We start from the raw sequence: 13,246 nt of genomic DNA, 5'->3' as shown, positions 1-13,246 counted from the left end.
CTCGCCTGTTAATTCTTTAAAGTATTATTTGCTTCCTTGTTCTCCCTCCCAAGCTCAGACCGCGAGAGAGAACCCTGGCCGCATACATATCCCGGCTTCTCCGCTACCCAACCGTTATCATGCACAGGTCAAACGTACCAAGACACAGCGCAACTTTTTTTTTTCTTTTTTCATCTTTCCCAAGGCTCTGGTGCGCAGTCTATTCTATTCCCGGGAGGTAAAATTTCCGACGACGTCCGGCTTCTGATACATACGTCAGCGTCTCGGCTCTCCAATCCGACATGATGGGGGACAACCTCACGTCCCATGTACCAGTACAATCTACCGTCGCCTTGGGCATCAATATTCGAGTTTCACATATACCAGATTTCTGCGCCTCCTCTCTGACGTCTGTATTACTGGCCAGTACTACCTACCTAGCCAGTGTACAGAACGCTCGCTGGCTTTGACTGCCGATTGGTTGACAGCTGTTGAAGAAACCTGCCTCGCAGCATCACCTCTGTTTGGCAACTACCCAGCAAGCACGGATAATTAATCAGTTATACTACCCTTGCGCTTGTACAACAGTGACGCGAAATCGGGCATTTACCCGGACTGAGTTTCACCTCTTTTTTGTAATAATAATTGACATCATAATTTCCATCAGCATCACTTGCCATTCACTGCGCACATCTACCAGTTTTTCGCGATGCTACGCTGCAAAAAAAGAGCAGTTTCAGATTTCGTCACTACACCCACCATCTTGTGCCCGGAAACGAATCCGTCCTTTAGTCACGGATCTATAATCAGTAGATCACCATGGCCAGAAACCGTAACGTTGGCTGCGAGAAGCGCTACCAGGTCCCAGCGATGACCGTTGGGGGCTTTCGCTTTCCTTTTCTTCTCCGTTTGTCTGCCTCGCCTCTCTCATCCTTGAAGAGCCGTCTGTGTCTGATCGCACATGAACCCGCTCATCCTGGGGGACCCGGACCCAAGCTGCCTTACACAGCAGTGTGTATTGCCGACCAGCAAGGTGGCCATGAAAAAATGCCACGAAAAATGCCAAAATAAAAATACATGCCTTGGTGCACCGCCCATGCCCTTGTCTCGGCAGTCTTCGTTTCTTGTCCCTTCGCTTGGATGAACCCTTGCAAATGCCCGTTTCATGTGACTGGAGGGAACACCGGACCGCGTCTCGCGCACGTACATTGCCCAACTTCACACAGACATACATACATATGCATGCGGTCCGGTTCCCATAGGGAGGCATCCGGCGGCGGTGGTGGCAAAGTGTACGGGATATCTTTCAAGATGATTCGCCTCTTTTCGCGCGGTCCCCCCCCCTCGGGCGTCGCTGCGCTCTGTGTCGTGCATGTCGTGAACTACCACCATTGTACCGGCCGGAGGGCGCGATTGTTGTTTTGTTTCTGCGGCCAATGTCTCAGTGATGAGATAATGGGAGGCTTTTTCTCGTAGAGCACCATTATGTCTCGTTTGTCATCTCCGAACGCGAAGCCACGAGCAGTTCAAGCCCGGTAGACGGCGTACAAACAACGTTCCAAATAGGTGACGCAAGAAATAAAACATCAATTCACAATTGAGGTCTGCGCACACACGAACCTATTCAGGTCCTAAGACCTGCGCCTCTTCCGGGTCGTGAGCCCCGGGCCTCCGTCGTCGACGCTACTCTCCTTCTCTCTCGTCCAACCCCTTCCTTAACTAGCCAGTTCCCAGATCCAAGGCCGTGAACATCACTACGACTACAGATTACTGGCTACCGCAGCCGGACAGGGGTTTACGAGACCGAGGTTGTCCCACCAAGGCACGACGTTGGAAACTCAGCCGATCGGGCTGAGCGTTCATGCTTGCTTGCCCTTCCCACCCGCAGCGCCACACTACCTCGCCGAAACGAAATATTGTGCGACGTGGAATAGTTCAGCTCCGATGGGACGTTTCTTTTTTATTTTGCTCTCTTTGCTCATATTTGAATTTCTGCATCGAAAACACACCACCCCCCGTACCAACTAACACATTCCTCCCTCACGTTCCGTGACAGGTGGCTGTCATGCAACCCTTTCTCCCGCGGACCAACCACCTGCGTGTCCCGCGAAGTCTCGTATCTGTGTCACAGGGGGCCACGCGAGCGTATTACCCTATTTGCCGAGAATACCAGAGAGAGAGAGAGAGAGAGAGACAGGAGAGGGTAACGAGGCGGTGCAATGTCATAATTTGCATGGGGGAGTATGCGGGTAAGTGAGTGAGTGAGTGTGTGTGTGTGTGTGTGCGTGTATGGGCTGTATGGGCTGCGTGCATGCAAACCCATCGTCATGTCCGCCAATAGTGGGTTGATGCAGCTGTAAAGTATAATCAAATGTTTTGTCCCTCCGAGACGAGGCGCGGCAACACAAAGGAGCAGGCACTGGTTATATCATACCTCCCGGTTCATAGTACCATGTACATGATTCGCATCCATTCCCATCTCCACCGCAGTATCATCAACATGGTCGTCCTTTCTCCGGTATCAGCCGTGAGTAGCAAGCTTGAGTGCTGTCAAAGCATCGTCATGCCTGATGCACTCACTCCAAGACTCACACTGCTCTCAGCTGTAGTTGTCGAGAAATGGCCCATACGACAACGCCTCCCAAGTCCACGTCATGTCATCCATTCAACTTACTTGCACGGCGAGGCTTTGCTGCGCATGTACGACTCATATCCTTGCCCACCCCTTACACCTGCAGCCGTTGAGCGCCCCATTATCCGCGAGTCACCCATATCTAATTACCCCAGCCTCTCTTGTTTTCCCTCTCGACTAGTTGGCTGGCCAGAAAAAAAAGGCTGTTTTCGGCAAGATCCGTCCGCCTCGACTTGTCGTCGTTTCATTCTGACATGGTGACCCCTAGAAAGCCTTATACATGGTCCTTTTATTAACAGGGAAACCCAACGGCGGGGAGGGGAGGGGAGGGGGGACAGCCAAATAATAATTGCCTTGCTCACATGGATCATGCATGGGACAGAGCGGATGGCGGAAACCCTTGCACCCATATTCCCGGAAGCTTCCGAGCAATACCGTGCCTCTTGAGAGAGGACCACAACGCGCTTTACCCTGCATGAACCAGTCGGCATTTTTCAGACGTGCAAAGCCATGAATTTGCCTGATGTACTGCAATGCCGACGAACAAGATGAATGCTAATTTGTTAGTACCTGACAAGATAAGGGAAACCCCGCTCAATAAAGGGACCAACCATGCACCCATGTATGGATAATATCCAAGTTAAATTCAATAAGAGAATAAAGTAGAAACCCATGTACAGAAGTCCAGGCAAATAAAAATCATCCGATCGCTATGACAAATCTTCACCGTCACGGGATAAAGCAAATAGAATAAACAAGACGAATGCATCCATCATACAAGCACATCAGCACCGTAACCCTGAAGCCCAGATGCTGACTCAGGTAAACAGCCGTGCAGCCTCACAGACGGCTTTCGATACCAGCAAAGTGGTTATCTCCGGCCCAGTGCGAGTATGGCCAGACGACCCGAATTGCCTCCCAGACGTGGCTAGAGAGATGACGCGTTAGTTGTTATACTCGATTTCATAACAAGTGGGCGCTGAGCTAGTGGGAGGGAGGAGCCCTGCATGTGCGCGCGAGTTGACTTACTTGACGTGGATGATTTCCAGGCCATCTTTGACTTCCTGTGGAAGATCCTTCGCTTCCTTCTTGTTCTGCGCAGGGAGAATGACCGTCTTAACGCCGGCACGTAGTGCACCAATGAGCTTCTCCTTGATACCACCCACAGCCGTCACGCGACCGCGAAGCGAAATCTCGCCCGTCATGGCCATTGTAGGAGGTACCGGCTTGCCGGAGAACAAAGAAATGAGCGCGATAGCCTGTCCAATGCCGCTGCTAGGCCCGTCTTTCGGAATGGCGCCCGCGGGACAATGGACGTGAATGCTGCGGTTCTTCATGATATCAGCAGAGGGCTCGTGAGTCAGGCCAAGCTCAAAGGCATGAGCCTTGACCCAGGTGAGGGCCACCTCAACGCTCTCCTTCAGAACAGTGCCCAGCTTGCCAGTCAGTTGAACAGTTCCTCTGCCCGGCATGTCGGCAATCTCAATGAAGAGAATGCTACCGTTGCCGCCAGTGCTGTATGCAACCAAGCCAGTGACAATACCAGGCCTGCTGGTTTTCTCTGCAATCTCTTCTTCGTACTTCTCAATGCCCAGAATATCTTCCAAATCTTCGACCGATAGCTCACGCTTATAGTGTTCAAGTCGACCAGCGTCTTTAGCCTCCGCATACTGCACAGCCTTTGACCGACAAACTGAACCAAGTTCGCGCTCAAGGTTGCGAACTCCCGCTTCACGGGTATATGATTCAATAACCTTGGACACAACATCCTCATTAAATATTACCTGATCCTGCGAGAGGCCGTTGGCCCGTATCTGCTTCGGAACAAGATGTTGCATCGCAATGTGTCGTTTCTCCAAGGTTGTGTAGCCTGGCAGATAAATCATTTCCATGCGGTCAAGTAGAGGCGCAGGAATAGTATCCAAATTGTTCGCAGTCGCAATAAAGAGGATCTTGGAAAGATCAATGGGCATTCCGACGTAATGATCCTGGAAGGTATTGTTCTGCTCAGGATCGAGAACCTCGAGCATGGCAGCTGAGGGATCACCATGGACACTAGCCATGCCAATCTTGTCGATTTCATCGAGAAGAAACACGGGATTGGCAACTCCAACTTTGCGCAGGCCTTGGACAATGAGGCCGGGCATAGCGGCGACATAGGTACGTCTGTGGCCACGAATCTCAGCCTCGTCGCGGACGCCGCCGAGAGAAATGCGGTGGAACTTGCGGCCAAGGGCAGTCGCAACTGATTTAGCCAGGCTGGTTTTTCCGACGCCGGGGGGTCCAATAAGCAGCATGATAGGAGACTTGTCCGTCATCTTCTGTGCCTTGATGGCCTGGAGTTGGGCAGCCTCAGCATCAGAGTGCTGGTGATCTTGCTCGGAGTTCAAGTCGTTTTGGTGAACCAGGGCTTGTTCTGAGCGGATCTTCTGTTCGACTTCGTCGTTGATGGATTGCTTGAGGCGAAGAACCGCAAGATATTCGATGAGTCGCTTCTTAACTTTTTCAAGCCCATAGTGATCATCGTCGAGCTGTTTTCGCGCACGCGTTAATGTGTCGGGGCCGAGTCTGTCATCCGTGACAGCGGCCCAGGGAATCTCCGACAGGGTCTCGAGCCAGTTGCGCGTGACCTGATACTCTTGATTCATGGGCATCATCTTCTGCAAGCGGCGGAGCTCTCTGTCCACTGCCTTAGCAACTTCTGCTGGAAGTTGGGCACTTTGGAGCTTCTTCTTGAGTTCATCAATCTCGCTGGCTTCTTGGTCCTCGTTGTCATTACCGCCCGGCATATTACCACCTGGGGGTGGTATGAATGACATGCCCGGCAGTTGCTGGGGAGAGTTGGGCCTGCGAACGGGATTTTCGCCGAGACGGTCAAGGATTTGGACGGGTACAGACGTAAATGTCGTGATCTTGAAGTTATTCTTGATGCCTCCAACCTGGCGTTCGAGGAGCTCAATGACCTTTGTAATTCTGACTTTGACATCGAGCGCGGCCAAGACCCCAAGTTTCTCCTCATGGCTGGCCTCGACGAGGTTGGCCATGAAATCAGCCAACAAGCCGGCCTCTTTAATCTCTCTTCGCATAATGAGTAGCTCGAGGCGTTTAGTGACGGTGGGGGATAGACTGGGACCAGCCTTGGTGCGTGGCAGCATCGAAGAAATTCGTAAGATTGTGATGAGTTCGCGGGATTGCGCCTTGAGCAAGGCAAAAAGGTCTTGAAGTTGCTTGTCGGCAATATCGGCTGCGAGAGCGTATGGATTAGTATGGTCTCAAGCTGCGAGGGTCATGTGCATGTGCTGAACACCTACTATCGTCGTTGAAGTATGTCACTTGGCCTTCAAAGTATGGTCGTTCCCGAGTAATGGCATCAATTCGAATGCGTGACGTTCCTTCGACGCGTAAGGCGAATTCCCCGGCTCCTCGGCCATCGATGCCGATAATCTTGGCAGCGACACCAAAGTGGTAGAGGTCGCCTTTCTTGGCCGAGCCAGGGTTGACGTCTTCGATGGCAGAGGGATCGACTTCCTCGCCATTGCTGATGAGGAGCTGGCCGTTGGGACCGACAAACGGCGAGTTGACGGGGACGCACGCGATGGGGACGCTGTCGATGCGACCGTCGGGGCCTTTAGAGGCTGCGCGTTCGTAGACATGTGCGAGAAGCGCAGCAACATCGGGACGGCTGGAGGTGACGGAGATTCTCTGGACCAAACCTGGCAACAGGATGGTGTCCCGAGGAAGTGGTATCAACGGTAGGCTCATCTTTTGCGCCTTACCCATGGCGGCGGTTGCAAAACGTTTGGTCAAGTGGCGAGTAGGCAGCGTCAATGGCAAGCCTGCGAGCGGAAGTAGGATGGAGCGCCGTCGGACACCGTAGAGGAGGGAAATAGTGAGCGCAGTTATACAGAAAATACAATAATGTAAGGCGAGGGTTGATATGGTTGTCGTCAGAGAGATTCGAGAAGTTGATGTCAGACGCAACGAAGGCGGAACCTGGGCTGCGGTCAGATGTCGGCTCTGATGAGTCGAGAGAGGTGTCAGTCAAGGCAAGGTGGGAGACAGCCGAAGGGGCCGATTCGGACTGGGAGGTACCAGAGTTATTAACCCAAAGTGGGCTGGTAGGCAAGTACCTCTTCGGCGAGCTGCGAGGCTTTGCTAGCGGGTTTGGGCGATTGTTAGTGCTCTGGAGGCAGCCTCCGGGGGTGGAGAATAGCACATCTACCGAGGCTACAACGTCAGGGCCGACGGAGGCAACAACGGCTACATACATACCTAGCTATATCGGTATTTCACTGATGGCATTCCAGCTTGGTGTTTCCATCGAGTCGGTTTAATATTTTGAAAAAATAGAAATAAAAAGAAATAAAAATACAATGTTCTCCCAAAAATCCGGAGTGTGTTCTGACGCCGGCCCACCGAAGCCTTCCAGCGCTAGCTGCATAGCCGAGTCACGTGCCGCACTTGCAATCGACATGTGCTTCACCTAGCTATCGTCCGTCAAACTACCAACCTGCCTACATAAACTATTCCAAGTCCGAAAACATTCCGGGATATTGATCAAAGCCCGTAGCGCATCGCAATGTTGACGTATTGTCCCCCACCCCCAGTATGCGCCTCGTACACACTCCCCGAGAAGCGGGGTACGCACAGCATCTGGCATCGTGCCGTCCACCGGAAATCGAACCTCAATTACTACCTGTCCTACCCTGGTACTTCGTGACAAGCCAGTGTTGGTGTATGCCGGCCTCCTTTTTATTATTCCGTGGGATACTGTATATGCATGGAATTTGGCATGGTCGCCGATTTCCCGTCAAAGTAAATGCTCAATCGATTGTGCCACAGCTCCCTATGCCATCTAACCGTGAAAGCTTTCAAATCGCCAAAGCCAAATTTAGCGGGGTAACATGCAGCTAACTACCTATCCAACACCGAATGCCGGCCGGAGTTTTCTTGCTCATAGTCCATCAAAAATTGAGCATTATGCTGTGACCTTGCACACGCCATACTGTGACTGGTTGTTTCCCAGTTGTGCATCTATATGCAGGGCGGTTGATCCTGACTAGTTAGCTACATAGCTGTTCGTGTTGGCGTACAGTGGTGGATGAGAGCTCCTCTTTCGAACATAGCTACTTCATGCTACTATGTGCTCGCTGCAGGATACTAGTAGAGTAATACTTATAAAGCAAGGGAAGCAAGAATCTCAAAGACCAGGGCAAATAAATGTCTAAGCATGTACTCACCGAGTACCCTCATTACTATGTAGTTACTGTATTTGCCCACCAGACCACAGCTTTACACAAGAAGGTATTCCGGACCCACATAGATTCTGCCGACAACGACCGCCCAAAAGTTTTTGAAAGCGCAATAGTTTTGCAGCTTTTGCCTGCTGGCGACCTAGTTTATTTTTCTGCTCGTCGAGAACCAGGCAAACTCATGTCATAAACCGCGCCGCAAGCGATTGCGGCCCCAATCACTCGCCTAGCATGAATATATCACAACCCGTCTCCTCCGAAGTTGAGTCGGTTGAGTTCACTTTCCTTTCGCCCACCGAAATCGAAGCCATCTCCGTCAAGCGCATCGAGAATGACAGTACATTCGATTCCATGCTCAATCCTGTCCCGGGCGGTCTTTATGATCCTGCTCTGGGCTCATGGGGCGACTCGCCGTAGGAGAAGATCTTGGAGGCAGTCTGTGTTCCCGCCTAGCTAACCATGATTTTTCCAACAGATGCACAACTTGCAACCTGAATCATACATACTGCCCCGGCCACCCCGGTCATATCAGACTACCCGTTCCTGTCTACCACCCTATCTTCCTAGACCAGGCCTACCATCTCCTCCGAGCTACATGCCTATACTGCAAGGGCTTTCGACTGCCTGCCAAAGAATTGCACAAGTACATGTGCAAACTCCAACTCCTACAACATGGCCTTGTACAAGAAGCTCATATTATTGATGCAATTGGCGAAAGCGGTCTTGCCGATGCCGATGATCTTGAGGCCTCCGTATCTGACGGCAGTGAAGCCGAAGACGACACCGGCTCCATTGACAATGTCACCCGCAAAAGACAAAAATACGTCGACCAATGCCTGCGCGGCAACAAGAAAACAATGCGTGATATTAAGAAAGGCAAGCATGAAGGGGCCGGGCAGATGCGTCGCGAGGTCATCAAGGAATTTCTCGCCGAGGTCACGAAGAGGCGTGAATGCGCCAGTTGCAATGGCATCTCTCCAACTTACCGCAAGGACGCATTTGTGAAGATTTTCGAAAAAGGGCTTTCCGGCAAGGAACAGACCAAAATGGTGCTGCGTGGCCTCAAATTCGCCGATGCTATGTCTCAAGTACAAGAGAAGACTGTGGCCAAAGAGGATCAGCAAAATGGAGTTACTCAGGACTCTAGCGAAGATGAATCTGAATCAGACGAAGATGTATCGATGCCAGATGTCGACGAAGAAGAGCCCTCGGCCACAAAATCCAGTCGCCCTGAAACCCGGCAAAGATACATTAGCCCCCTAGAAGTCCGCGCTCGTCTGGTCGAGCTCTTCAACAAGGAGCAGGACATCATTTCGTTCCTCTATAACGCCAAGCCAGCCACCAGGAAAACCCCGAAAACGACGCCAGATATGTTCTTCATCACAATGCTACTTGTCCCACCGAATCGATTCCGCCCCGAGGCTCGCATGGGTGACTCGGAAATATCAGAAGCGTCGCAAAACAGCCTGTACAAAAACATTTTGCGCTGCAATAGCAAAATTGCTCAATTTCACAACAACGTGCAAAAGGGCAACTCTCACATTACAGCGGTGCATCTTGCGTGGGTCGAGCTGCAAGAATCAGTCAATGCGCTTATTGATAAGAACAAAAATCCCATCCAGGGGGCAGCTGCCAAGCGCAACGAGGACGGCATCAAACAGAAGCTTGAGAAGAAGGAGGGCTTGTTCCGAAAGAATATGATGGGAAAGCGAGTTAATTTTGCTGCGCGAAGTGTAATCTCGCCGGATCCCAACATTGATACGAACGAGATTGGCGTTCCTCCTGTGTTCGCTCAAAAGTTGACTTATCCTGAACCCGTTACGAGTCACAACTTCAGAGATATGCAACAAGCTGTCATCAACGGCGCTAATAAATGGCCAGGCGCCATTGCGATCGAGGATGAGAACGGCCAAATTGTCAATCTTCGCAACAAGTCGGTAGATGATCGCATCTCTTTGGCAAACCAACTCCTTGCCCCCACGCATGCAAATGCCCCCAAGATCAAGAACAAAAAGGTTCATCGCCACATGACGAACGGTGATGTCGTTTTAATGAACCGTCAACCAACATTGCATAAGCCGTCCATCATGGGACATCGTGTTCGAGTTTTGCCTGGTGAAAAGACTATTCGCATGCACTACGCCAACTGTAACACCTACAACGCCGATTTCGACGGTGATGAGATGAACATGCATTTCCCACAGAACGAGCTTGCGCGCGCAGAGGCTCTTCAGATTGCTGACACCGATCACCAATACCTCTCCGGAACCCAAGGAAAGCCCCTTCGAGGCCTCATTCAGGACCATCTTTCAGTCTCGATTGCCTTGTGCAACCGTGATACCTTCTTTAGCAAAGGAGACTACCATTCTCTAATCTATAGTGCCCTACGACCAGAGAGTGGACACATTCTTTCAGAGCGTCTTCAGCTTGTACCGCCGGCTATCATCAAGCCTGCTCCCAGATGGACCGGGAAGCAAATTATTACCACGATATTGAAGAACCTCAAGCCTGCTAATTGCAGCGGTCTGACAATGCATGGAAGTACTCAACTGAAAGCGGAACAATGGGGACCCAATTCCGAAGAAGGTGTTGTGCGTGTGCAAGATGGCGAATTGATTACTGGAATCCTTGACAAGTCGCAAATTGGACAAAGTTCCGGCGGTATTGTTCACGCCGCGCATGAGGTTTACGGCTCGGCTATCGCCAGCAAGTTGTTGAGCTGCTTGGGTCGACTGCTGACGAGATTGCTGAACATGCGCGCTTTCTCTTGTGGTATGGATGACCTGCGACTCACAGAGGCCGGCGAGAAGGCTCGCTTGCAAGCCCTGGAGCAGGCTAGCGAAATGGGTCTCGAGATCGCATCGGAATACGTCTCGTTACCTGGTAACAAGGATCCCACCAACAAACTTTTGCTTGAACGTCTCGAGGAAGTCTTGCGCGAAGACAAGAATCAAGAAAGCCTCGATTTGTTGATGAATCAGGGAACAAAGGACATCACTGACAGTGTCCAAAAGGCTTGCCTGCCTAAATTAGAAAAGCCATTCCCGAAGAACCAAATGCAAGCCATGACTACCTCCGGTGCCAAGGGCTCCCGAGTCAACGCCTCCCTTATCTCTTGCAACTTGGGCCAGCAAGTTTTAGAAGGCAGACGTGTTCCGTTGATGGTTAGTGGAAAGACTCTACCTTGTTTCAAACCATTCGAGACAAACATCGGGTCCGCTGGCTATATCCGCAGCCGATTCCTTACTGGTATTCGTCCTCATGAGTACTATTTCCATCACATGGCTGGTCGCGAAGGTCTTATCGATACAGCCGTCAAAACGTCGCGCTCCGGCTACTTACAAAGATGTGTCATCAAGGGTCTGGAGGGTCTCATGGTTTCCTACGATGCCTCAGTGCGCGACGCGGATGGCTCCGTGATACAGTTCCTCTATGGCGAGGATGGGCTCGACGTCACGAAGCAGAAGTATTTGAAAGATTTTGACTTCATTCTCGAGAATGTTGCTTCGGAACTTGTGCAGCTGAAGTATGACACTAAGGTTGTTGAGACGCTCACTTCCAAACGAGACGTTTTCATGAAGTATATGAAGAGCGCTGTCAAACGCGCCAAGTCGGACAGTACAGCTGCTAAGGATCCCTTGATCGGTTCCTATAACCCCACTACCAACACCTTTGCAATGTCCGAGCTTTTCTACGAAGCTATGTCGGCATACGTCAAAGAAAACAAGAGCGGTCTTATCCGAGAAAAGAGCAGCGAGAAGCAGACGCGGAGCGCCGTCGCCCTCTCTCGCAAAAACGCCGAAACACTCTTTGCTCTCAAGTACCAACGCTCTCTTGTCGAACCAGGCGAGGCGGTTGGTATCGTTGCTGGCCAGTCTGTCGGCGAACCTTCGACTCAAATGACACTGAATACCTTCCACTTGGCTGGCCACGCAGCCAAGAACGTGACACAGGGTATTCCTCGACTTCGAGAAATTCTCATGACCGCCTCTGCTGTTATTTCTACGCCTTCAATGACCCTTTATCCCCGTTCAGACATCTCGCCCGACCAGGCGGAGGTTTTCACAAAGAAGATTAGCCACACACCACTTGGTTACATCATGGACAGCCTCATGGTCGAAGAGCGAGTAGGACGTGGCAAAATCCACCATCAAGCCAAGGTCTACAAGATTGCCATGAAGTTCTTCCCGTCTGCTGAATACTGCGAAACATATGCCATTACGGTTGCGGACGTTATGAATGCGGTTGAGCGGAAACTCTTGCGCCAGATCATAATCTTGATGAAGAAGGAGATCAAAAAACGCGGAGGCCCAAGCGCCGCAGCCACACCAGAAATCGGTGTTCGATCTGGCGTCGTGGAGGTGGCATCAGCATCTGCAAATACGCAGAGTCGGGGTGATGACGATGATGATGATGATGACGGCGGCGACGGCGATGCTACCAGCGCCAAGCAACGAGCGAACCGCGGAGAGGAGGTGTCGTACGGCGACAATGATGATGAGGAGAACGCAATCCAGAAGGCCATGGGGAAGGACGCCGCGGACGAGAGCGAGGATGAGGAGATGAATGGCGTATCAAACGGTGTGTCTGCAGGCGATGACGACGAGGATGAGGATGAGAGCGAAGAAGATGATGTTCAGCCTACAACCTCTGCCCGAGCCGAGCGCATCAAAAATGCTTTTCAAGAGATATCTGACTTCGAATGCGACGAAAAGAGCGGAGCGTGGTGCAAAATCACAATCGAGCTTGACTCGGACTCCCCCAAGTTTTTGATGCTGAATTTGGTCAAGACTGCTATTGCCAAGACTATGATTCGGGAGATTAGAGGCATCGGCTCCTGCACATTCATCGAAGGCGAAATTCAGGCATCAGGAGTCAATCTACGCGCGATGCAGACGTTCTCCGAATATATCGACCCCGACAGGATCCGAACGAACGATGTCGCAGCAGTTCTAGATATGTACGGCGTCGAGGCGTGTAGAGCAAGTATTGTACGAGAACTGGACGGTGTCTTTGGTGGTCACGGTATTTCTGTGGACAACCGCCACTTGAACCTCATTGCGGACTACATGACGAGAAACGGAGCATTTACCGCTTTCAGCCGTATGGGTCTAAAGGGTAATGTTAGTCCCTTTACGAAGATGAGTTTCGAGACGACATTGGCGTTCCTCAAGGACGCCGTGTTGGATGGTGACTGGGATGATTTGACGACGCCTAGTGGCCGGTTGGTGTTGGGCCGTCTGGGCAAGTTGGGAACTGGCAGTTTTGATGTTTTGACGAGAATGCCTACGCATCACGTCGAGTCTTGAGCATATAGCTTTGTTTTTATGTAGATATAAAAATATGTGTTTGTATTTGGATTGCATACAGTCAGTATTCACGA

The 13,246-nt window shown here is 51.3% G+C and overlaps 2 protein-coding genes across 2 annotated transcripts; one reads left to right on the top strand and one right to left on the bottom strand.

The window, feature by feature from the left end:
- Positions 1-3,451: 3,451 nt before the first annotated feature.
- Positions 3,452-6,391, bottom strand: ISF_03281 (Peptidase S16, Lon; the record flags this gene model as incomplete). The annotated part of the gene is made up of 3 exons (XM_018846887.1): positions 3,452-3,539; positions 3,641-5,855; positions 5,923-6,391. The coding sequence occupies 3 exons, from the start codon at positions 6,389-6,391 to the stop codon at positions 3,452-3,454; spliced, it is 2,772 nt and encodes a 923-aa protein (XP_018705776.1).
- A 1,703-nt stretch (positions 6,392-8,094) lies between these two features.
- On the top strand, positions 8,095-13,172 carry ISF_03280 (DNA-directed RNA polymerase I subunit RPA1; the record flags this gene model as incomplete). The annotated part of the gene is made up of 2 exons (XM_018846886.1): positions 8,095-8,276; positions 8,339-13,172. 2 exons carry the CDS (start codon positions 8,095-8,097, stop codon positions 13,170-13,172), a joined length of 5,016 nt encoding a protein of 1,671 aa, XP_018705775.1.
- Between the last annotated feature and the right edge of the window lie 74 nt (positions 13,173-13,246).

This window comes from Cordyceps fumosorosea (assembly GCF_001636725.1).
Source record: "Cordyceps fumosorosea ARSEF 2679 chromosome Unknown scaffold_6, whole genome shotgun sequence".
Taxonomy (NCBI): Eukaryota; Fungi; Ascomycota; class Sordariomycetes; order Hypocreales; family Cordycipitaceae; genus Cordyceps; species Cordyceps fumosorosea.
Note: the sequence above shows the minus strand (reverse complement) of the source record. Positions and strands in the feature narration are given on the sequence as shown.